The sequence below is a fragment of the Microtus oregoni genome, unplaced genomic scaffold, assembly GCF_018167655.1.
Source record: "Microtus oregoni isolate MIOR12 unplaced genomic scaffold, Mior012 000048F_ref0000485, whole genome shotgun sequence".
NCBI classification, from domain to species: Eukaryota; Metazoa; Chordata; class Mammalia; order Rodentia; family Cricetidae; genus Microtus; species Microtus oregoni.
In genome coordinates, this window is record NW_024543222.1 from 1,996,216 (window position 1) to 2,021,721 (window position 25,506).

The 25,506-nt window shown below is 55.0% G+C and overlaps 2 protein-coding genes across 3 annotated transcripts in view; one reads left to right on the forward strand and one right to left on the reverse strand.

Annotated features, from left to right (window-relative positions):
• Nucleotides 1-16,036, forward strand: part of Dnah17 (dynein axonemal heavy chain 17) — a 107,600-nt gene extending 91,564 nt beyond the window's left edge. Inside the window, exons 69-80 of one of the 2 annotated variants that reach the window (XM_041635881.1) lie at nt 201-323; nt 915-1,108; nt 2,789-2,937; nt 4,431-4,572; nt 4,892-5,138; nt 6,987-7,178; nt 11,927-12,106; nt 12,280-12,462; nt 13,422-13,604; nt 13,877-14,020; nt 14,340-14,565; nt 15,613-16,036. In XM_041635881.1, the coding sequence (XP_041491815.1) occupies nt 201-323; nt 915-1,108; nt 2,789-2,937; nt 4,431-4,572; nt 4,892-5,138; nt 6,987-7,178; nt 11,927-12,106; nt 12,280-12,462; nt 13,422-13,604; nt 13,877-14,020; nt 14,340-14,565; nt 15,613-15,860 (2,211 nt within the window). In that variant the 3' untranslated portion in view covers nt 15,861-16,036. The remainder of the gene's footprint in view (nt 1-200; nt 324-914; nt 1,109-2,788; nt 2,938-4,430; nt 4,573-4,891; nt 5,139-6,986; nt 7,179-11,926; nt 12,107-12,279; nt 12,463-13,421; nt 13,605-13,876; nt 14,021-14,339; nt 14,566-15,612) is intronic. The other variant, XM_041635880.1, reaches the window with a different exon arrangement.
• Nucleotides 15,213-25,506, reverse strand: part of Pgs1 (phosphatidylglycerophosphate synthase 1) — a 37,286-nt gene continuing 26,992 nt past the window's right edge. The window contains exons 8-10 of the mRNA XM_041635882.1: nt 22,571-22,719; nt 18,626-18,751; nt 15,213-15,705 (exon numbers count right to left, since the gene is read on the reverse strand). Coding sequence (XP_041491816.1) covers nt 18,632-18,751; nt 22,571-22,719 — 269 coding nt within the window. The 3' untranslated portion in view covers nt 15,213-15,705; nt 18,626-18,631. The remainder of the gene's footprint in view (nt 15,706-18,625; nt 18,752-22,570; nt 22,720-25,506) is intronic.

The following is a 25,506-nucleotide window of genomic DNA, read 5'->3' on the forward strand; positions in this document are numbered from 1 at the left end:
GTGGCTGCACACCCTTGTGGGTAGACCTGTGCCACTTGCCTGATGGGCTTCAGTGTGAGTAAAAGTGTTTTATGTGTTTTACCCAGTTAAAAGGAAAAGCAACAGCCACAACACAGGGTTGGGGACTTAGCTCAGTGGTAGACCAAGCCCTGGGGTTGGTCCTCAGCTAAAAAGACCCCCACAGCCCCCTTGGCCCACAGGTCCTATCCATGAAGAAGGAGCTGAATGCGCTGGAGCTGGACTTCCTCCTGCGGTTCCCCTTCAAGGCGGGCGTCACGTCCCCTGTGGATTTCCTGCAGCACCAGAGCTGGGGCGGGATCAAGGTGGGTCCTCGCACTTAGCACTGAACCCCTCCCAACCAGTCCGGAGGATGCCTGTGCCCCATCCCGGTGACAGGGCCAGAAGAAGGTGGGAGCCAAGATGGCTGCAGCTTGGAGACAACCCGCACTTGTATTGAATGTAACATCACTGGTCTCCGCTGACCATAGGGACCTGCAGCAAGTCCCAGGCCATCCTGTGCCCAGCATCCCTATGCCCTGTTCTAGATCTGGTCACTCCTCAGGTTCCCAGATCCATTGCCAAGATCCCTCAGGTCCCAGGTGTCAAGTTTCAATCCAAACTGTGATCCCTGAAAGGCGGTGGCCTGAGGTGGGACAGCCCTGATATTACCCTCATTGGAGGGGAGGGCTATTGTGAGCCCCCAGGCCACTGGCCCCCATGGAAGCTTGCCCTGCCCTTGACAGGAAGAATAGTTGAGACCCTACTGACAGGCCACTCTGTCACCCAGCCCAGAGCACTGCATCTTCCTGAGACCTCTCCCCAGGGCCCACTAAGGGCCATCTAGAGAAGGTACCCCCACCCCCCACCCCCGACTCAGGCCGTGTGTGGTCCCTGAAACGACACTTCTGACTCAGGCCCTGTCAGAGATGGACGAGTTCAAGAACCTGGACAGTGACATCGAGGGCTCCGCCAAGCGGTGGAAGAAGCTGGTGGAGTCGGAAGCCCCAGAGAAGGAGATCTTCCCCAAGGAGTGGAAGAACAAGACGGCGCTGCAGAAGCTGTGCATGGTGCGCTGCATGAGGCCGGACCGCATGACCTACGCCGTGAAGTGAGTCTACAGGGAACCGAGCCGAGGGAGGGAGGCCCCTTTGCTGGCACAGCCGGGAGAGGTGCTCTGACCCGGAGACCTAAGTTCCTTTCTTTATGTTTTGGATGTGGTCTCAAGCATCCCGGGCTGACCCTCAACTCAAACTTATGTATCCAACGACTTTGAACTTTTGATCCTCCTGCCTCTGCTTCCAGAGTGCTGGGTTTGCATCTGTATGTGATGCTGAGGATGGAACCCCAGGCCCTGCCCTTGCTTGGCAAGCACTTTAGGGCCTGAACCACCTTCTCAGCCCTGATCCTAGGTTCTTGGGGTGTGATCAGTAGGACTGCTGGCCCTACTGACCTGTGTAGAGGGATAGACCCTGTGACAGGGATGGAAAAGCAGACTTTACCACACTAGGCCCTAAGGTTGAAAGAGAGGAAAAGAAAGGCCATCAGCACTGGGGAACTCTCTGTGTCTAAATTGTCAACTGGGTGCCTATCATAAATGAAGAATTCTAATTTGAGACCTGAGCCCTCCCAGGTGTGTGTGTGGGGTGGGGGGGCTAAAGGAAGGGAGGGACTGAGCACAGAAAACCCCAGGGCCCAGGCTTAGAGTGGGACAGGCTGGCTTCTGCCCCTTCCATCTTTCCATGCAGTCTAGACACAGCCAGGTCTCCTCAAACCACTGACACCCCCACAGAGCTCCCCTCTGACAAAGCAGGGCCCTGATGCAGGTTCACTCCATATCTAAGGACCTCTCCTGTTTCGTTTTTCTCGGTTGGAAGAGGACAGGGCCAGGATTGGTGGGGAGGGAAGGGACAGAGGGAAAGACTAAATGTCAATACAGACAAGCCGGTGGCAGTGAGGGGAGGATGTTGGACAAGCAATGACACCTGACCATCTCAGAGGCGCAGTAAGACTCTTAAAGCCTCCCAGACCCCCAGGGCCTTCCCATCGTCTCCTGCCTGTGTCTGGGAGCCAGTCCACAGCACGGGAATATAGCCATGGTCCTGCTTTCAAAGCCAGTGCTGGGCAGTCAGCAATCCCACCTGAGCTCAGGAGACTTGGACAATGACGGAGGGAAACAGGCAGACACTGGGATCCGAAGGTCACCCATGCACCCGATGGCATGAGAGGACCACCCAAGGGAGTCCTAGGGCTGGGTTAGAAAGAGGGAATCTGGAGGCTCTAAAGCTGCCTTCTGCGCAGAGCTTGTTCCTCCCCTCAACATCCCACATGGACCTCGGAGGCCCCTGGCATCCCAGGTGGCATCCCTCATGCCACTCAATGGGCCTCTGGGATTGAAGGGGGAGCATACTGTTGAGGAAGATGGAAATCCAGCTCAATTGATAGAGGCTTGCCTAGCACGCACAAAGTCCTGGGGTCACCTCCCAGCACTGCACGACCGGCACATAATAACACCCAGAAACCTGCAGCCCCAGCACCTGGAAAGTGGAGGCAGGAGGAGGGTCACAGTCACATAGCAAATACCGAGTCAGCCCAGGCTACTGGACTACTCCAGACCCTGTCCAAAAAAAGAAAACCTCAAGCTGCCACTTCCTTCCCCTTGATGTCTTAGAGGAAGTCCATCCAGAATGGCCCACCAACCTGGACCAAAGCCACCCACACCCACACCCCCCTAGCCCTGGTCCTGAGCAGGCCCCAGCTGCCTGTGATCCCACAGAGCATGTTCCCTCAGGAACTTCGTGGAAGAAAAGATGGGCAGTAAATTTGTGGAAGGCCGGAGCGTGGAATTCTCCAAGTCCTACAAGGAGAGCAGCCCCTCCACGCCAATCTTCTTCATTCTGTCCCCCGGGGTCGACCCCCTCAAAGACGTGGAGGCCCTGGGTAAGTACAGCCGCAGAAGTGTACCCCCGTGGAAACGCAATATAAAACCACAGGGAGAGAGACCCCAAACCTCATGGGCACCACTAAATCAAAACCAGAAACTCACGGGAGCACTGCTGGGGTAGAGAAACAGCATGCCTACCAGTGGGATGAGAAGTGGGCAGCGAGGAGGCCACTCTGCACCCAGAGTCACCACGGCATCTTCCAGCCTGAGACTTGGTCTGTCCCTAAAGGCTCAGAAAGGAGGTCCTCCAGCAAGCCTCCGCCCAGAACTCTGACTAGTTCTCGGTCAGCTTGGCACAAGCTAAAGTCATCTGGGATGAGGGAACCTCAAATGAGAAAATGCCCCCACTGGATTGGCCTGTGGGCCAGCCTGTGAGGCATTTTCTTGGTTGGTGACTGACGTGGGAGAATCCAGCCCACTGTGGGCGGGGCCGCCCTAAGCTGGTGGTCCAGGGTGCTAAAGTGAGCTAGACCAGCCAGCCAGTGAGCAGCACTGTGTTGAGCTCCTGCCCTGACTGCCCTTCATGATGGACTGTGACTGGGAAACCCTCTTCTCCCCAAGATGCCTCTGTTCATGCTATGGCTAACAGAAACCCAACTAAGACACCTTCCCGCTTGTACTCTTTCCCAACAACCAAACAACCAAAAACTAGAAACAGCCCAGCCTGGGTAACTTTTATCACAGCTGGGACCCAAAACAAAACAAAACACAAAAGCCCGATAATGGTAACCTAAGAAGGATTTATTTGGTACAGTGTGAGGGTTCCGTCTCTTGAGGGAAGGCACCATGGCAGGAGCCTGAGGTGGCCGGTCACATTATAACACTGCAGTTAAGGGTTCTGCCCAGTTCTCCTTGGACCCCAGCTCACAGGACAGTACACTCACATTCAGGGTGTACTGTCCTCCGTTTTTGAAACCCCCTCCTAGAGATATCTAGAATGGAGTTTCTATGGCAAATCTATACCCAGTCATGCTGACAACCAAAATTACCCATCACACACACACGCACACACGCACACACGCACGCTATGGGCTGTTACTCTGCCGTGAACCAAATCCATACTACTTCATGGATAAAACTTGAAAGCATGGGGCTCATGCAAGCAGGTGGTGAAGCCACTAGGGAAGGTCTCAAAGAGTGTGTGATCTCATTTACATGAAATGTCCAGGACAGGCTGATCCACAGGGTTGTGGGGCAACCAAGCAGTTTTCGGGCAAAGGGAGTGGAGAGGGAGTCACACTGTTCAAGGTCACGAGACCTGGAGTGGTGATGGTGGTACCAGAGGGGCAGCTGCACAGCATGACCCATTTCCCGAATGTCCCCAGGCCACACCTTTCCAGATGGCTGAAGCACGGCCGTGTTCCGGGATGTGTGTTTCCCCCGGCAATAAACAAGACGGGAGGCATATGGTGTTCCTGGCTGTGAACCACAGAGCCTGAACCACTGTTCTGAATCACCCCTGTGCTTTTCCTGTTTTTCCCCTCTTTAGGGAAAAAACTGGGATTTACCATTGACAATGGGAAACTCCATAACGTGTCCCTGGGTCAAGGACAAGAGGTGGTGGCTGAGAATGCCTTGGACGTGGCTGCCGAGAAAGGACATTGGGTCATTCTGCAGGTGAGGACTCCACTGCCACCAGGGCCATGTCACTGGGCACCGAACAGACCCTCCCCATGCTTGGGGTACCACCCCGACCCTTCCTCAGCATGGAGCTCCTCCACAGCCCTCCCTAGCTCCAGGAGGAGTACTGGGGACCATGTTGTCTAGGCTGTGAGCCGGGGGGGGGGGGGGGGGACAAAGGTCACCCTATGGCTAGTTACAGGGAGCATCCCTCATCGGTTAGAGAAAACGGGGTCGGGATAGGGCAGCCACCTTACTGGGTGTTTCTCAGGGTGCTTTTAAGAGGCCAGACGGTGTTGGGGGATCAGTGGGGGTCCATCCGGGTCTCAGTCAGGGCTCCTTGCTGCAGAACATCCACCTGGTGGCAAGATGGCTGAGCACCCTGGACAAGAAGGTGGAACGCTACAGCTCGGGCAGCCACGAGGACTACCGCGTGTTCATCAGCGCAGAGCCCGCCCCCACCCCGGAGGCGCACATCATCCCCCAAGGCATCCTGGAAAATGCCATCAAAATCACCAACGAGCCCCCCACGGGCATGTATGCCAACCTGCACAAGGCGCTGGACCTTTTCACTCAGGTAGGGAGGGTGAGACTGGGTGACTCGCCATGGCCAGGCTAAGGAATCAGAGGCCCAGCAGGCCAAGACTTACCTCTAAGTTCTAGAGGTTTTTCTGTACTGGCCTCCTATCCACATCACACCAGCACACACACACATACCAACACACATGCACACACACGTCACATTAAAGTACATCCCCCAAAGGCTGGGCAAACCTATCAACCCCCAAAACCGCAGACTCAGCATGGCCTCTGACCAGCCTCAGGACCCTGTCAGTTGGCAGGGGTGCCCGTCATTACTGTGGCTGCTGAGGCCACGTCCCATCCTAGGTCCCAGTACTCCCTTGACCCCACCCTCAGGAGGTGTGAAGCTTATTTGGGGCCACCAAGCCTCGCTGCTGGGGGCAGTGGGTGACTGACAGGTGTCGTGACACTGTTCCCAATGGAAGTCTGATACTGCCCTAAACAAGGCAGCAGGTGATCAGGCCCTTCTCCACTGACAGGTACCATGACTTCTTGTACCCCCCCAGAGAGGAAGGCAGATGCAGGGACTTGCCTGGCACCCTAGGGCTTCTGGGAGGGTTTCTACCGCCCTTCCACACACCTGCACACAGGGCTCCTCCTCTGACCCAGCCTCCCAGTCCTCAATGACTCTGTAGCCCTCCCACTTGTCAGCCCAGGGCCACTGCTCCTGCAAGCCCCTAGCACCTCACTGCCCCCAACGGTTTCTGCTATAGCCTCCCGTATCACATACTGCTTCTCCAGGCTGCAGCCTAAACCTCTGAGGCTTTGGGACCCTGCATCCTCCTCACACACACCTACCCAGAGGGGACATTAGGAACACGGAGTTTCCGTGTCTCCCTTCATATATGAACTATGAGTCCTCCATAACCCATGCCTACACCGCCATCCAAGTGTGACTGTCACAGAGAGCTGAAGGTCAGGAGCACACGACAGTCGCGGGGACAACTGAAGGGCAGCCTGTGACTTGGCTGGCAGACGACAGTCTGGTGATGGGTGTGGGTGTAGACCTTGGACACAGGAAGCACATGGAGCAATGGTGGAGGCTACCTCAGTGCACAGGGTCCTGGTGCAAGCTGCAGTCCACACACGGCCGAAACCTGAGGCCAGCCCCACCTTTTGTGTGTCCTTTTTACGTTTGCATAAGTCTGTGGGTGACAGATGTGTAGAACACCACGGGCAGGGCCGGGGGTCCTTCACCCCCAGCCTGCCTGCAGCCTCTCAGGTGCTGGCACTGTAGGTACACTCCAGTTCACGGCCAACTTCTTTTTAATAAGTAGGGGTACCCCAAAGTCGTGATGAAAAACTCGAGTGGAGGGCCAGTGAGGTTACTCAGCAAGCAACACGCCAACTTGAGTTCCATCCCCAGAATCCACACATAAGCATGCAGGATGCAGAGAACCAACTCTGACCTACACACATGCATGCATGTGCACACACACACACAGCACACACATTCACAGTAGATTAATGTTGAAGTTTAAATGTATATTAAGGGTGGGTGTGCATGCTTGTAACCTTAGCACCCACAAGACCGAGACAGGATTGTGAGTTCCAGCCAAGCCTGATATGTAGAAGACCCAGAGGCAAAAAAAAAAAAAAAAAGTCTATCATATAGAAAACACAAACCAGGAACACAGTAGTGTGGATTTCCTGGGGAATAACCCTGCATTACCTTCCCTGGGTCTTCAGATGAGCGTCCCTGCGGTTGCTGTGAGGGAATGGCCCGATTGGGCCAGCCAAGGGCTTTAGCCCCCTACCCCCATCCCCTGCTGTCAGAGGCAGAGCTGAGCATCTCTGTGCAGAGCCATCCCTATTGGCTCCCTCTTGTTGTCTCCCCCCATAGGACACCCTGGAGATGTGCACCAAGGAGATCGAGTTCAAGTGCATCCTCTTTGCCTTGTGCTACTTCCACGCCGTCGTGGCCGAGAGGCGCAAGTTCGGTGCCCAGGGCTGGAACCGGTCATACCCCTTCAACAATGGGGACCTCACCATCTCCATCAATGTACTCTACAACTACCTGGAAGCCAACCCCAAGGTGAGCAGGGTGCACCCAGGATCTCCCCCAACCCCCTGAATCCCCCTCCCCTGCTGGCTGTCTGGACCAGTTACCTCCAGTTCTTGGCGTCATGGTCAAAGCATTGGGGAAAGCGCACACAGGTGGGCACCTGGCAAAGCGTTCATAGAGAAGCGAAGATGCCGTGGTACTGATCAAACATGCTGCCAGCAAGCAGCGAGCCGCAGGCTCCATGAGTTAGAGTGCCCGGGGCCCCACGTTCTTGTCCCAGGCCATCTGGGAAGGGAGGAGCTGGTGCTAAGGGCATTTTGATGGACAGCTTGGGTCATGGCTGTGATGCATCTTAGCGTAACCTTATACGTGCCCAGTCACACAGAGTTGTAAGATGGTAACTAGAGGGCTGGAGACACGACTGAGTAGCTAAAAGCACTTGCTGCTTTTTTGAAGGATCCGAGTTCAGTTCCCAGGACCCATGACAGGGTGGCTCATAGTCACCTAAAACTCCCACACCCGGTGATCTGGCCTCTGCATGCATGTGCGCTCACCCAAATGAATGCATACACTTTTTTATATTTATTTGTTAGTTTGTTTATTTATCGGCTTTTCGAGATAGTTTCTCTGTGTAGCCCTGGCTGCCGTGGAATCCACTCTGTAGACCAAGCTGACCTCAAACTTAGAGATCCCGAGTGCTGGGATTAAAGGTGTGTGCCACCACCGCCTAGCACACTTTTTTTTTGTTGTTTTTAAGATGGTAAATAAAATCTTTTCCCTAGAAGTCCACTCGGAGGACAGACACAGTTTGCCATACCATGCATGCACCCAAAACTAGGTCTGATGGGCCCCAAAGATCCCTAAGAAAAGACAGGGTGGTGCTTTGTGTTCTCAGCAAACACGCAAAAAGCTACAGACGGCAGGTGGATGCTGATCTCAGGTGGGTGTGGAGGTGCACGCCCATAATCCTAGCTCAACAAACACACAAGGTGCTGCAGACGGCAGGTGGATGCTGGTCTCAGGTGGGCGTGAAGGTGCACGCCCATAATCCCAGCACTCGGAAAGGTTGAGGCTGGAGCATCTCTAGTTTGAGGCTAGCCTGGGTGATTTAGCTAGGGATGCGGCTGAGTGGCCCAAGGCCCTGGATTTCAACCTCTAGAAGCTCCGGCAGGCAGGGTGCAGTGCAGGGGTCTGACTGCACACAGCAGGGGCTGTGCTGGTAAAAAGTGGGGCCACGTGTGACCTGGAGCCTGAGCACAGGTTTGGGACCAGACTGTGGAGTTTGGATGCCAGCTCCACTGTCCACTAAAGTCCTATTTATTCCCTCCCTAAGTGTCAGTCCCTCAGTTGGGTCTGGCAGCCACATCTGCTAAGTCTCTCTAAGGCTTGGCCATTCAGAGGCTAGATCTAGCAGCAGTCCCTACCTCCCATGGTTACCCAGTACCTGCCACCCTGGAAGTGGGCTCAGACCCAGCATTCTCTTAAGAAAAAGCCAGAAGGATACACGCACCCAGACCTCAGGCTTCTCTACTGTGCTCTTGGCACCCCAATTCAATAGCAACAGGGACTGTGGGTCCCAAGGGAACAAGACACCAAGTCCTCCTCACAGGCAGATGGTCAAGCGCACCAAGCCGTGTACCATGCCGAGCAGCAAGTAAACTTGATCTGCAGGAAAAGTGGCCGGATCCCAGCCCTGCTCTGGGGTGACACGGTGCCCAGCCGGTGGGGAGAGGGCTTGAATTTCCACGTACAGACCAGGATCTCTCAGCCCCCTCTGAGCCTGCTTCTTCGCTGACAGCGCAGGGATGGCAGCCTGTATCAGAGCTTCAGGGGTCAGCTGAGGACAAACAGAAGGCATCCTAGATCAGATGGCGGTCTCAGGAGTCCCCTCCTACTCGCCATCACCTTAAAGAAGGCCCAACAAACACCATGGTGTGGTGCCTGCCTATAATCCCAGCGCCTAGGAGGTCCAAGGAGGAGGGTCTGGAGCACATGGGGCGCAAGGTCACCACCCTCAGCTACATAGCAAGTCCAAGGTCAGCCTGGGATACCTGAGACCCGAGAGAGGAGAGGCCATGGTCAAAGGCAAGTGAGACACTAAGCCTGGGGTCAGGAGAGAAGGATGCTCCCTGTGGGCAGCCTAAGAACATCTGGCCAGAGGCTCCGGGGCCCCTGAACTTCCCCTCCATGCAGAGGTCCTGCCTGGTACTAAGCAATCTCCAGCAGCAATGGCATCGTCGGTCACCATCTCACACAGCTGTCCTTGCTAGTGTCCCTCTGAGGACCACTCCAGTGATTCTGCAGGCAGGTAGGAGCACTCGCCCCACTCTCCCCTGCAAAAGACACCACTACGAAGCCGTGATGCAGACAGGGTACCATGATGCCACCTGGACCACAGTCACAGCAACCCACCTCGGCCTGGCTGGAGCAGGAAGGCAAACTGGGGAGACGCCACTGCCTGCAGGGACAGAGTCCCTACCTGTAGGTGATGAGACTGCCCCTGGCTGCCATTCCACCTGTGACACTCCTAAGCAAACACGAACAGAAGATACCAGCAGAGGACCCCTGGGGAGACGACCAGAAGGGGTGGTCTTGACAGGATTGTGTGAGGACCTTCAGTCAGCCACACAAGCACGTGGGCTCCAGTCTGCTGAGAACACCATGTCCGAGGGTGACCAGAATGTCTCCCAGTGGAAGCCCTGAACTCTCCCTCGATACATGGGTCTGTGTGATGCAAAGCGACCTCAGGTAGTAGTGTTTCAAGTGGCAGCCATCTCATCCCTCAAGCCTGCCTTAAGGACAGTCCCAGGGCTTGGGCAGCAGGTGGGAGAAGCCACCTGTCTCTCTGGGGATGAGGCGCTCTGGTGGCCAAGAGCACTAGCTGCTCTCGCAAAGGACCCACATGGTGGTGCAAACTGTCTATAACGCCAGTAGCGGAGGATCTGATGCCCTCTTCTGGCCTCCGTGGGCACCGGGCACACATGCACTACACACACCTACATTCAGTTAACACCCACCCATGCATCTTCATTTTTAAAAATGCATTTTTTAATTAAACAGAAAACTTCAAAGTTAGAAAATAACAATTCAGGACCACAGAGGTGGCTCAGTGGGTAAAGCTCGGAATGCCTAAGCATGATGACCTGGGTTCAGGTCCCCAGCACGTTCAGTCAGACATGGTGGTCCACGCCTGTAATCTCTGCACTCACAGTCAGACACGGTGGTCCACGCCTGTAATCTCCGCACTCATAGTCAGACACGGTGGTCCACGCCTGTAATCTCCGCACTCATAGTCAGACACGGTGGTCCACGCCTGTAATCTCTGCACTCACAGTCAGACACGGTGGTCCACGCCTGTAATCTCTGCACTCACAGTCAGACACGGTGGTCCACGCCTCCATCTTGGCCCCGGGAAGTCAAGAATCATTTAGCCTGGGTGCACAGCAGTAAAGAGATCCTGCCTCAAACAAGGTGGGCCTCTGACCTCCACATGCATGTCACTGCGTGTGCTGCCCCCCCCACAAGCATGCGCGCGCGCACACACACACGCACACGCACACACACAACTCTCCCAAGTTTTAAATGTGGATCCTGACCTATTTATTTATTTTTATACACAAGATTCTTTGATGAGAATTCAGAGCACCCTTGTATTTTGAATGAAAGTTCACAAGACTAAGTCAGACAAATGATTAATCAACCAATTTCACCAGAATTCCACCAAAAGCTCTCAGGCAGGGCACTGTGGTGGTTACAGAAGTGCCAGCCACTGTCCCTGAGGAAAGGGCGTCTGTGTACAAGCCGCAGTCGACTGTGCAGACTTGAGTGGCAGAGCAGCTCCAAGAGCCAGGGTGCAGAGGTGCCGTCCACAGGCTCAGCCAACCAGAAAGAGTGCCTCCGGAACACGGCTGGCCTGTCACAGGTCAGAGAGCCACCGACTTTGCGTCGAGTGGCTGCCAGGAAATGAAAATGTGCAGACGCAGCTCCCTGCCCTCCCTCAGGCTGCTGTGGGCAGCAGGAATGGGCTACATGCCGAATGAAGCTCCAGGCTTTGTGGATAAAGGGTCACCCAGGCTCTGAAAGACCATGCGTGTATTGGCCAGTGATTCTAGGGCGAGGGACGTGGGGCTGGGCAGAGGGTAGGCTGAAGGGAAACAAAATAGGGAGGAAAGCCCACCTGACCCAACGGGACAGCCAGTGCCAGGCTATGAGTGTGCACATCTTCTCCAGAAGCCCACGGAGCCAAGGTTCTGGCTAGACTTGTGGGCACCCAGCTCCCACAGAGACCTGCACGGCTCCACAAGAGGCCACAGAGGTTCCCATGGGTCAGGAGACCCACTGGTCCACATCAGACACACAATTGACTTTTAGCCAATGGAAGATGCGAGGGCCAGCACCGACTCTCAAGAGCAGAATTCAGATGTTGCATAGAATGCAGACTGATGCTGAGGCTGACAGAGCCCAGGGAACCAGGAAGGAGCAGGTGGCCCGTGACCCCTGGGGCACCAGCAGGAGCCAAGATGTCCCTATGGAGGAGGACATGAGGCTGAAGCCAGCCTAAAACCATAACCAAAGCAGAGTCTCAGAGGGACTAGCCGGAGACTCGGGTACTGAGGTGCAGGAATGGAGAAAGGTGTCCCTTGGCAACTGGGTGGTCACAGGTGACCCTGAAGGAAAGCAACCTGGGTGCAGACCCTGCTGAGCTTTCTAGCCTCACTGATGTGACTGACAGAGGGTGGGGGTGGGGCGCTCCTCACGTTCCCCTCCCCCTTCCTAAGGTGCCCTGGGATGATCTCCGCTACCTTTTCGGTGAAATCATGTATGGAGGACACATCACGGATGATTGGGACCGGCGGCTGTGCAGGACCTACCTGGCAGAGTACATCCGTGTGGAGATGCTGGAAGGGGAGGTGCTACTGGCACCCGGGTTTCAGATCCCCCCCAACCTGGACTACAAGGTAGGAGGGGTGCCCTGCCTGGGGGCTCAATATGTGACCAGGACAGCAAAGACCAATCCATCTTGACAACTCCCTGAGGGCCCACCCCCCCAAAAAAAAGCCCAATTGAGTTTTAGGGGTTTAGGTATTTGACAGAGAGAGAGAACCCCAACACATAAACCACCCCTTTCCAGGGCTACCATGAGTACATCGATGAGAACCTGCCCCCCGAGAGTCCTTACCTGTATGGCCTGCACCCCAACGCAGAGATTGGCTTCCTTACTGTCACCTCCGAGAAGCTGTTCCGCACAGTCCTGGAAATGCAACCCAAAGAGACAGACTCGGGAGCAGGCACAGGGGTGTCACGTGAGGAAAAGGTATGACCTGTCCATGCTCCCAGCAACAGGGACAGGCTGGGCCTAGAGTGGTAGGAGGCAGCACTGGCTGGGGACAGAGCCTGGGCAGTTTGTCGAGTTGGGCGCACTCTGTCCCTGAGCCTTGAGTGGTTTATAGCTGGTCACAAACTTCACTGGCAAAGAACTGTGGGGTGCAGCAAAGTGGCCCCCCTAGGACACGGAGCTCAGAGGACAGCCAGGACATAGGCAGTCAGAAGTCTACAAGACAACGCACTGTGTAAGCTCCTTTGCCTAGCCTGCCTCGGCACCCTGAGGCTCTAGCACCTTCCCCGCTTTCTCTTACATCCTGGAAAAGACCTGGCCAACACCGGAGTCAAAAGTCCCTGCCTGCTGCTATTCAGGGTCCAGAATTTTTACTGATCTAGCAATAGAAGCCAGGAATCTACTGTTAAGCCAGGTGTAGTACACATATAGACCTAAATCCCAGCACTCCAGAGGCTGTGCAGCAGGAGGATCTCAAGTTCAGGACCATGGTGTTCCAGGGCGGACTGAGATGACACTTTCTCAAAAAAAAAAAAAAAAAGTCTGATGGATGGTGGTGGGTGACCGTCACACGTCACATACCACTGTGTGTGTGTGGGGGGGGGGGCTAAATCAGACCTGTGCCCGCTAGGGCACCTGACAGGAGGTAAGAAGCTGAAGCGTTTGTGCCTTGTCACTAGGCTACCAGGCCTGATGCACTCACAACCCCGGCCAAATGTGGCTGCTCCCCACCCTACTTACCTCTTCCCCGGTAGACTCGAGACACACACACACACACACACACACACACGGGTGAATGCCGCAGTGTGGCTGCTCCCCACCCTACTTGCCTCTTCCCCGGTAGACTCGACACACACACACACACACGCACACGCACCCAGACACACACACCCAGGTGAATGCCGCAGTAACAGAGTCTGCCTGGCACTGGCTTCCAGGTGAAGGCTGTGCTGGATGAAATCCTTGAGAAGATTCCAGAGACCTTCAACATGGCCGAGATCATGGCAAAAGCGGCTGAAAAGACCCCCTATGTGGTCGTCGCCTTCCAAGAATGTGAGAGAATGAACATCCTCACCAACGAGATGAGGCGCTCGCTGAAGGAGCTGAACCTAGGGCTCAAGGTCAAAACCGCGGGTCAACCAGGGCATGGGCAGGGGCTTGTAAAACCGGCTGGGCCGCAGAGGGACAGCCAGCAGAGGGACAGCCAGCGGCACACCCAGCGGCACACCTCGGGCCTCCCCTCCCCTAGTCTGGAATCCTCTGCCCTCCAATACAGGCCAAGAAGGGGGGCTATTGCCTGGCTGTGACCTCTGGAGGTGCCAGAGAGCCATGCTGGCAACCCAGGACATACAGTGAGGGCTATCCCCCATCCTGACCTGACCACGTCCCTTAGGGTGAGCTGACCATCACAACAGACATGGAAGACCTGTCCACGGCTCTGTTCTACGACACTGTACCTGATACATGGGTGGCCCGGGCCTACCCCTCCATGATGGGCTTGGCGGCTTGGTATGCCGACCTGCTGCAGCGTATCAGGGTAAGTCACAGGACCCGGGAGCCTCCAGGAACCTTTGTGCCAGGGCCACAGAGTCCCCGGCAGCCACCAGGGCTGCCGCAGGTAGGAAGGCCTGGCTCAGTCCCTCAGACATCTGACTTCCCAAGGAGGGGCAGGACGCTCAGAGCCCCGTCGGGAGGACCCTCTCTCTATGCAGCAAAGGCAAGAGCAAAAGCTGCTTCTGTGCCCCAGGTTACCGTCTAACATCGGGCCATTCCCTCACGGGAGGCTGCGGGCTCTCTGGTGAAGCCAGCCTCAGCAGAGACTAGTCTGTACCCTCGGCAACCATGCTTCCTTGCAGGAGCTCGAAGCCTGGACGACAGACTTCGCCCTGCCCACCACTGTGTGGCTGGCCGGCTTCTTCAACCCGCAGTCATTCCTCACGGCCATCATGCAGTCCATGGCAAGGAAAAACGAGTGGCCCCTGGACAAGATGTGTCTGTCTGTAGAGGTGACCAAGAAGAACCGAGAGGACATGACAGCTCCTCCCCGAGAGGGCTCCTACGTGTACGGGCTCTTCATGGAAGGTAACTGTCTGTCTAGAAAGCTTCCAGAGCCACTCCCACTCAGCAGGGGATGAGACAGGCTGAGCAAGCCTAGGGTAGGAGTGGCTGGGCTTGGAGCCACCCTGAACCTTAGAGGGGACTGATGGGCTGAGGCCTAGACCAGAAACCCATTCCAAGCTGAGTATGGTGTGCACGCTACAGTTGTAGCACTTGGGAGGCTGAGGCTGGAGGATTGCTGGAACTCTGTGGGCAGTAGAAAGGTCCCAGCCAGCCTGGGCTCTACTAAGACAGGAGCATTTGTACGCATCATTTAAACAGTTTAGACGTGAGGAATGTGGCCTCTACACTGAGGCAGGAGCTTTGTTGAGTTGGGAGCTCCTGAGGCTCCCCCAAGCAAAGGCTTCAAAGGAGGAAGGCCGGCCAGGCTGCCCAATGAAGCCAGGACAGCAGGAGGGCAGAGAGGCAGAGGTGCCCATCAGAATTCATTACCCAGCCAGCCAGGTAAGAAGGCTGTGTCCTCAGACCCACTCCAGCCAAGGCTCCTGTGCTGTGTCGGTCCCTAGCCAGCAGAGGCTCACACCCCCATTCTCCACGTTTACTGTGGAAAGCCACGCCCAACACATGAGCGCCCCTGGATAGGACAAGAGACGACAGCAGTCTGGTTAAGGGCAGACAGTGTTTATATAGGCATATATATATGTGTGTATATAACTTATTCCCTATGTACACAGAGGGTAGACATTCATTACACAGGAAGGGACAGTGCTGGAATCGTCAGCCGCAGCCAGTTTCTGTCGCTGACACTCAGAAAGCTGAGATGAGCCTCAGAGCCATTACGGCACGCAGGGTCACCTCCAAGTCCTCAGTGCGTACCCATGTTTGGCACTACTATACCTGGCCTGAGCTCTTCAGGGCTCCCACTTCACTGGCCTGTCTCTGAAAAGATCAGAGAGGTCGGAGGCCAGGCCTCTATCTCTGCTGGTGCCTCCCTTATTCATGGTCAGCACCCCAAACAGTGGCTCAGTCTCCCATACAATACCCAGGCCATCAGCTACATTGTGCCCACAGGAGCTCGCTGGGACACCCAGACCGGAGTCATTGCTGAAGCACGGCTAAAGGACCTCACGCCAGTCATGCCTGTCATCTTCATCAAGGCCATTCCTGTGGACCGAATGGAGACCAAGAACATCTATGAATGCCCCGTGTACAAGACGCGTATCCGAGGCCCAACCTACGTCTGGACCTTTAACCTGAAGACCAAAGAAAAGGCCGCCAAGTGGATCCTTGCAGCGGTGGCGCTGCTCCTGCAGGTGTAGCTGCTGCAGCCCGACCCCATGTGGCTCCAATCAGAAAACTGCCCTTGCTTCCTGTGCAACTGTAACTTTACAGGAACTGAAGCAATTTTTTTTTTTTACTTCTTACAAATCCAGTGCCCCTGGACTACTGTGCAGAGGTGGTGGATGGGGCACAGATTAAAACAATTGCAGTCACTGTGCCAGTCTGATTGCACTTAGTGCCTGATGTCACCCAGGGCCCAGCCCAGCAGTGAAGCCGATTCCCAGCAGCTAGGAGCAAACATCCTGGGCACCAACCCCCAAATCCTGCCTTAGGGAGGAGTGAGCTTATCTTCCGGCAGAGCAGGAGGGTTAGGGCGCGGCCCTCACCCCGGCCTGATACTGCACACAAGCCCCATACCAGGGCCCAAGTGCGCCTTCCACACAGCAGCACCCACACTGGGCTCGCAAAGAGAACGCCTGAAGTCCCTGCACTACAACAAGCAAACCATGCCACAGGTGCCGCCATGCAAGCTGCGCAGCCATCCTTCCCCAGTGAAGCCACCACATGGAACACAGTGAGTAGGAACCACTGTCGCCATATCCTGCTCTGGGGTTAAAGGTTTCTCCTAAGGAATAGTGTTCCAGGGTAGCAAACCCCGCCCCCCATAAACACTGCGCTTTGTCTATTCTGTCTCCCACACGCTCAGTGCACACGTCCCTGAGAACACTCCCGCTAACCGGGCTGCTCCATGGTTTTTTTTTGTTTTGTTTTGTTTTGTTTTTTTTTGGATTTTTGAGACAGGGTTTCTCCGTAGCTTTTTGGTTCCTGTCCTGGAACTAGCTCTTGTAGACCAGGCTGACCTCGAACTCACAGAGATCCGCCTGCCTCTGCCTCCCGAGTGCTGGGATTAAAGGCGTGCGCCACCACCGCCCAGCTGCTCCATGGTTTTTGCACCTAACACCAATGGCCCCAGGTGATGGTGAGCAGACAGGTGACACTAGCTGAGGCCCCTAGGACTGGGCGGTGCTGATGCTGGATGTGCAGCCAAGTCATCAGGCTATAAGCAAGTCGAAAGACAAGAGGGTGCCGGGAGCAGCCACAGTAACCCCAGGAAAGGGCTCCCTGGGGAGCAGGCACCACGTGGGTTTCTAAACTTTAAAGCCGCAAGGAAACGCCACCCAGCTTGTCTGACCTCCTGTGAACATGGCTCTGATGCCTGAGCCCCCAATGAGGACAGAGGAGTTTCAGGCCTAGCTACTGAACATCTGCCTCTGCTGGCCAGGAGGGGTCACCGCAGCCCCAGAAGATTGAACAGCTAGCACAGCTCCAGGCAACTTTGTTCCAATCCCTTGTAATAAGCACAAATCAGTTTTTTTTCCAATTTTGCCTTTGGAGTCTGAAATAAAACAGTAATTCTCCAAACTTCCCAAAGGCCAAGTTACCTTCAGGGATCTGGAACAAAGTCCTGGAGTCAGAATTAGGGAGCCTAGGTGTGCAGAGAGACAGAGGTAGAACCGACCCAGAATTCCAAAGGTGGCAGGCAGAGTACAGGGCTCAGCCCAGGGCAGAAAGTGCAAGAGCTCCCTCAGTCTCTCCAAGCAACTGCTGTGGCTCATGTCAGTCGGCCCTGGGTCACAGTCCTGAAGGCAGCTGTCTTCCTGTGGAAGGCTAGGTGTTCCAGACTCTGGAGCCCCACCTTCTACAGCAGTAATGGTGACAGTCGCTCAGTCACAGCCACTGAGATGTCGAGGCAGCTATCTCTGCTGCAGAGGGCTCCTCTACAGGAGGCTCCTCTCCACACAGCAGCCATCTCTGCCGCAGAGGGCTCCAATACAGGAGGCTCCTCTCCACACAGCAGCCATCTCTGCCACAGAGGGCTCCTCTACAGGAGGCTCCTCTCCACACAGCAGCCATCTCTGCCGCAGAGGGCTGCAATACAGGAGGCTCCTCTCCACACAGCAGCCATCTCTGCCGCAGAGGGCTCCAATACAGGAGGCTCTTCTCCACACAGCAGGCTGGACTGGCAGCAGCAAATGAAGTTTGCAGCCACATCTCAGAGACCCTGGGGAGGAGTAGGTAGGCAACCAGGCTTCCAGAAACGCCCAAGACACATGCACTTGGGATGGCCTGCTGTGAGATAGCCACCAAATCTGACCAGGTACGGTGGCACACACCTTAACACTAGCACTGGAGGCCACCAGGGCTGCTGAGCCTTTGTCTCGGAGTAAAACTGAAGGTGTGACAAAGGGGCAGGGGCAAAGATCCAGAGACCCCGTGGCTCACGGTGGTCAGCTCTGCAGAGGTCTGCACAGCGTGGTAACTCAAAAGGCCACCATGTTCTCCACCAGAAAGACCAACAACATTCGCTCAGGCTCCTGGGCAGGCAGAGTATATCCCAAGCCAACGAGAACTCACAGCTACCTCTCTGACACCCCCACTAACCTGCTGCATATCAGGGAGACAGTCTACCACGTGTCACCGTACCCCCCACCCCAGAACAGTTCCTCCACCCTTGAGCACTGTCTGCCATATAGCCACACTCAGCAGAGACCAGGGAAGGAAAGGACCCCCAACTGCCCTCTGGACCCCTGGGCAGGAACAGCAGAAAGCAGAGGTTGCTGGCTCTAGCCCTGGGCAGCAGCAGCACTGAGGGGAGGGAGGAAGAACAAAGTTCAGCACCTGCTTTAAGACTGTCCACGACCACAAACACTGTTCTGTGGCAAAGGAAGGAACAAGGCCACAGGGTCCCCTCAAGGTCCAGCCTTGAGGAACAACTGGCCTCCTCTGAGTTCCCAGCACCTGCCTGTTGTCAGAAGAAGTTCTTGATCAGTGGGGTCACCATCTTCACCCACAGCTTCACCTGCCGACCTGGCTGCTCAAAGGTCGCAGACGACACCACGCCTGATCTCAAGTAGAGCTGCTCCTGCTCCTGAGGAAGAGAGAGGACAGTCAGCACCAGGTGTGTATGGGTCAGCCTGTGATGCTCGAGCACCACCTGGCACAACAGCGATGCCACCCACACGTCTTCCCGAGGACTTTGGCTCCCTCTCTCAATGCTGTGAATTGGCCGAAGTTACACTGGTGGGAAACCACTTTGGCTGCTCACCCCTCACAAAAAGGATCAGTGTGAGGCAAAGTAATACACAGGGTTCTGAGGAGAGTTCCAGTTAGGGCAGGATTAGCCCAGCCTGTGCACGGATCCCGAGTCCTACCCCCAGCCCAGGAAAGCACAGCTTCCCTTCCACCACACTGCAGTTACCCTGTGCCCCCAGCCAACGCTGCTGGTGGAAAGTGACGCTCACCAAGAAAGCATCTCTGCCCTTACCCACACTCAGAGCTACAGACATCTGCGGTGGCCGTATTCACAGTGGGGAAAGGCTGGAAACCACCTAAACATCCAACACTCACTTATGAATTAACCCAGATGACAAAGCGATGTCAGACTGACGTCACAGAGCAAAGTGACAGAAGCCAAACATGAGACAGACATATGTATATCTGGTCCCTTGGAATCCATGACCACTACAGACACCAGAACCTGCAGATGCTCAAATCCCCCCATCAAATGGTGGCATGGAGATCCTCAGGGAGATCTACTTTTACTTATTTTTTTTTTTAAAAAACAGTGCTGGCAACTGGGCCTAGAGTCTAGTGCCTACTAGGTGAGCGAGCGCTCTGCTGCTGAGCTGCAGCCCCCAGTCAGCCCCACTTGTTTTTAAAACTCTAAGCAGTCCTGGGTCAGCTTCAGAGATGCTGGGATGGCAGGCATGAGCCGCCTGGCCTGCCTCTCACATGAACTTTGATGTGTGTCTGCACAGAGATGAACGCATGCATGCGGTGCCCACAGATGCTGGAGAGGGCATCTGATCCCCCAGAGCTGAAGTCACAGGCCATTGTGAGCCTCCTGATGCGGATGCCGGGACCCAAAGTTGGGTCCTCTACAAGAGCAATACACACCCTGCTCTCCAGGCCTGTCTCACAGACTTTTCAGCTCAGGGTTCCTCCCCTAATGCAGTTGTAAATATCTAATATATCGACGCCATGTATGATGTTACACTTCATTCTTCAGGGGCTACAAGACAAAGCCTGCGCATGTCCAGGTAGGAGAGCAATCTCCTTAAGCATTTCCCACCCACAGTGGTTGGCTCCTTGGTTGGCCAGGCCTCCCCATAGGCTCCCAGAACAAAGAACAAAGAATGAGAGACAGTTTCTTCTGCTGCAAACCATGTTTAAACTTTCACTTTAAAGCCGAGTTCTAAACCCACGTGTGGGCGGGTGACGGCTGCTGGTGAAGGCACTGCCGCCAAGCCTGACAGCCTGCAGAGTAGGCGAGAACGGGCTCCTTCGCGCTGTCCTGACCTCCACGTTCATGTGGCATGTACACACACGTGCACACACACACAGGAAGGGTGCTAATAAAGACTAAGACAGACACGCTTGCCTTCAATGCTATTAGGCTGTGGGTGTCCCACCACACGGTCCTCTTCCACCCGCATGTCCATGAGCAGCTGGGATCACATCTGCACCCACACTTAAGGTCACAGCATGGTAACCATCAGCACAGGAGCCTGACAAGAGCCTCACAGGGCAGCAGCACCCACAGGAAGGAACAGACTCCTCAGCAGTTCCTCCAGCCAACAAGGAGAAGGTGCCTCACCCAAGCCCCTGCAGAAAGGCTTTGCCCACAGAGGTGGGGACCCAGTGCCTGCCTTCACCTCTCCTGAACCTTCCACACCTGTGACCTTCATCACGATGGCAGCATCCTGAGGCCATTGTCCACACCAAACTTTCAAACTGTGTCCCCACAGCTTTCTTTCCCATCACGACAGTCCCCAAGTCAAGAACACTGGCCTCTGGGGGAGGGGCAATGTCTCCACAGACCCAGCTCCAGTTCAGCTCTTCAGTAAACACCCAGCCAAGATCTCAATTAAATTACCAGAAGTGCTTCGGTGTCCTCACAGACGCCACAGCAGGGACAGAGAAGGAAGTCAGCTGGTAGAGGTCACAGCTCTGTGCAAGGAGCCTCTTAGGTCACAGAGAAAAGCTGTGTTTTCTGAACACAACCAGGAAGCTTTCGGTTTTTATTGTTTACGCTACCAGGGAGGGACTCAGGCTCTGATAAAAATATCTTCCATTTTCAAGACTCAATACCCAGACAGGGCCCTTCCCTGGGTCCCAGGAGAACTGCAGCAGGCCTTCTGAGTGCAGGGACCGCAGACTGTAGCGCTACAGGCTGGAGGCTGGGCATGTGCAGCTTCTACCACATGGCGCAATCAGACACTGAAGGGTCAGGAGGCCAGCTGCAGGCCTTAAAGTATATTGAAGCAAATGGACCCATCTAGAAACACATTTCTGCACTTCACAGACCCTGAATCAATGCGCATGAACAGCCACCTTCCCACCATCAAAAGCCCCTGGGAGATAGGTTTGGGAAGAAAATATCCCAAGTATGTCATTTGAGAAGTCAGCTCAGACCACAACCAGCCAGGCCTTTCTCAAGATCCAGGATGTGGGTTTAGCTCCCATCTCAGGAAGTGGGGTCTTGTCAGCACTAGGATCCAGGGCACAGGCCTAGGCACTTGCCTGCCGAAATCACCCATAACTCGTCCTTGCCTGGACCAGAACCATACACAGCTCTCTCCATGGAGGCGTCTGCGCACACAGCTCTCTGCAGCAGGGACAACAGGCCAGGAGACCCTGCAGCCCAGAGTCACAGGCTCCTCTCCTCCACAGCCCGGCTCCCAAGCTGGCAGTTGCTCTGTTATGGGAAGCCCTTGGCCTCAGAGTGTCCTCAGTCATATATGCCTTTCTTCAGAAGGAAATCTGCTAGCACACCCAGTCACCCAACTGAACACAGGGCATGGCTGTTGTCACTTCCTCTTGCCCAGTCACAAAGCCCTTATTGGCACCTGGCCCTCAGTGACAATTCCCAGACAGACAGTAGCAAGTCCAAAGAACAAAGCAATTCTACTTCCTCACCCATCAGGCAAGGGCTCTGAGCATACTGTAGCCATGACTCCTGAACACTGGAGTCTAAGGGCTCAGACATAAAGCTGTTCAGTCTTGAAACCCACAGGAGAATTCACAATGAACTGACCTCTAACCCTCACACAGGTGTCATGGCAAATGCACACCTCACTCACATCTCATACACACATAACATACACAGCTAAAAAATAATCAAAATAAAAGCCAATGGGTGGTGTTCCTGAGGTATGGCTGGGAGCAGGGTCCTGCATTCCAAGACCCCAGTGGAAATCTTGTCCAGCCCACACAGGGGCTCCTGCTTCCAAGACCACAGTCCAGGGCTCTGAAGGCGGAGCCTGGTGCACGAGAACTCACAGGGAGAGCATGCATGAATTCTCAGCTTTCTGTTGTTCACTCTATAGGGGGTGGAGGACAAGGTCAACCCTGAGATTTGCCCTCGCTTTTAGAAAAGACTGGACCCCATTCTGCAATACCCATGTCCCAGTAAGGAAATGGTGGCCTATTCTAGCATGAAGAGGGGAAGGCCCAGGAGTGGGGTACAAGCCTATCCTGACAGTGCCACAGGTCAGGGCCTGCCTGGCTTTCCAAGGTTCCTCTTAGACTTGAGGGACCCAGTTTCTCCCCCCCCCACACACACACACTCTGCCTGTCTGCTGAATCTCGCTCCCTATCTGAAATGACTACAGCAAAAGCCGCCCGTGAGAACACCAATGGCATGGCTGCACCCCATGTGCCCAAGAACCCCACCACTCCAACAAACCTGATGGAGCTGCTGCTGCAGGGCTCGGCTCTCCGTCACGATGGCAATCTGGGCTTCTAGGTCCCGGTGAACTGACCTGTACCCAAAATTAGGAGAGCCAATCAACGTGAGGCAGGGCAGGCTGCTCCCTGCCAGGTACAGCCAGAGGCCTGCGGGAAAAGGAAATGTGCAGACAGGAAGTGAGCTCAGCATCTGCCAAGTCTTCGCCACGCACTGTCTCAACCTAGGAGGAAAGCGGCCAACAGGGGCGAGCATCAGGGAGCTGGCTGAACCAGGCTCACACTCCTGCCTACGACCATTAAGGTGCTCCAGACTGCTGCATGCAAGGCCACTCTGCTCTCTGCCACAGCTGCTGTGGCTCAAGTCCCGAGCAGGGAGCTGGCTCCTTTGAGGGAACTTTGGGTCTTCTCTGACATCCCTGTCCCTAACTGCTCCCTGGGCCTTTTTCCAGAGAGGCCTCTAGCCCTAGCTCTTTTGATTGTCTACTGCTGGTCAAGTGCAGCTCAAGGTCCCTGCGGGCCAGAGCCTGCCAGCCCTCCTGGGAGCCCTGAACTAACAGGCAGATGGGCAGAGGTGGCGGTGGCATGGGTGTAGGACCAGGTCTGCCTGCATACAAGCTGTCCACCTTTCTACCTCAGGACACCCCGAGTTTGTCCACACAGAGAAGCACTGCTGCAAGAGGACACCAGGGCACTGTGCCACGAAGACTGCCATGTCACACTACACGTGGGGACATGTCTAAAATGAAGATCATGGGTTCTAGAAGAATCTTAAGTACCACTAGGTATGCCCATGGTGGGTCCCATTCTGCATCCTTTTCCATGCTCTCAAGATCCAAGGCTTCACAGCCCAGCTGCAGAACTAGTCCTGAGTCCTCCCCCAAGGGCTAGCCTAGCCTCTACCCTTCCCCTTACTAGCCCAGGAAAGCCCATCTTGGAAAACCCTGTCAGCTCCAGGAAGACCAAGAACTCACGGGCTCCTACCACAGCCCCCCATCAACAGGACCCTCGCAGAGGCCCACAGACACGCACAAACATCACAGACACCTGGCCTGCATGGAACGCACATACGACTATACCAAAAGACGGCTTCCTAATGTCCACGCAGAACCATTTCCAAGAACACCTTGAGCAAGCGGGACAAAGGCTGCTGCTTACTCCTGTGACTGGTGTCCTGTCCTAGAAGGCCACATCCAAGTCTCCTGCCTGCTCTAGCAGTAGCCTCTACTTATGCAGGAAGTCAGAAGCCGGGGAGGTAGATGTCCCTCCCCCCCTCCACACTGGCAGCTCTGCTGTAGATGGCTCACCCTTCCCAGGGATCCAGGCCACGCCTGCTCTTCCACACCTCTGGTGTCCATGTACTTAAGCCGCCCTCTGTCCCCACCTGAGCTTCCCCAGAGCATGGAGCTGGGGAAGAGAAGCCTCGGGACAGGAACCCCAGCAGTCCCAGAAGACTGAGCATCCTTCCCACTGGCTGCTGTGGGGCCATTGCCACTACTCCCACCTGGGTCTGCTTGGGACAACCTGCCAAACACCCTCCTGATCTTGCTCAGAGAAAGGGGTCACCTGCCTCAGGGGCCAGGCTGGTTCCCATATATAAAAAGTACCAAAGTACTATGACTTTGTGGGGAAGTGTAACTTCTGCTCCCTCCACTGCCTCCTCAAAAACCTAGGCTGACCCTCAGGGTTTACTGTCCCCAAGCCCTAGCTGCTAGGCTGACCCTCAGGGTTTACTGTCCCCAAGCCCTAGCTGCTAGGCTGACCCTCAGGGTTTAGTGTCCCCAAGCCCTAGCTGCTAGGCTGACCCTCAGGGTTTACTGTCCCCAAGCCCTAGCTGCTAGGCTGATCCTCAGGGTTTACTGTCCCCAAGTCCTAGCTCCTAGGCTGACCCTCAGGGTTTACTGTCCCCACACCCCAGCTCCTAGGCTGAACCTCAGGGCCTACTGTCCCCAAGCTCCAGTTCCTAGCCTTACCTTAACTGGCTGCCAGGCCCCAGCTCCTTACCCCAGAGCCTGACCTTTGGCCCTAATGTCTCCACCATTCCAGGAACCAGCAAGATAAAGACTATAGTCTGGGAAGGAAAAGATGTTTGGGGCGTGGACTAGGGCAGGGCTATTCCTAGACAAGAGACATTATGTGGCACCGAGTACCAAGGACAGCTAGGGACAGGAGACGTCATTATAAGGCTTGGCACTTGTCACAAAACATGTAACTAGCATAAATACAGTGACCTGGACTCAGAGCCCAGAGACCCTTGTGACTTGTGGATGAGAATGCCCTACCTAGAACCCTACAGTCTTGTTCCTTATCAGAATGAAAATGAAGTGGGGGGTGGGGTGCACTGGCCTGGCGTGCAGGAGTCCTGGGCTTGATCTCAGCACACAGTGAAGCCCAGCATCGGTCAACCTGGCTGTAAGATCACTTTTGGGGGGTAAGATTATTTAAATTATTATTGGATATGTCTGAGACATACAATCTGGCGGCAAGGAGTGCTGCACATGCCAGAGCCCACGCATGGAGGTCAAACAACTTCATGGAGTTTGTTCTCTCTTTTCACCTTTATGTGGTTCTGGGGATAGAACTCAAGTTATCAACAGCCAGTAGTGGCACAGGCCTTTAGTCCCAGCACACAGAAGGCAGAGGCAGGAGGATCTCAGTGAGTTCAAGGCCGGTCTAGTCTACAGAGCAAGTTCCAAGAGAGGCTCCCTGTCCTGTCTTGGGAATGAAAAATAGGAACTCAAGTCACCAAGCTTGCACAGCAAGCATCTCTGCCTTCTGAGTCACTTCGTCAGAGCCTACAGATCAAGTTTAGGGCTAGCCTGAGATACAAAGACTCTGTCTCAAAAACAAGTTGATAAGCAAAGGGCATGGTGGCACATACCTGGAACCCCAGCACTCAGGAAGATGCTTTCATGTCTGAGACGATTTTGAGCAGAT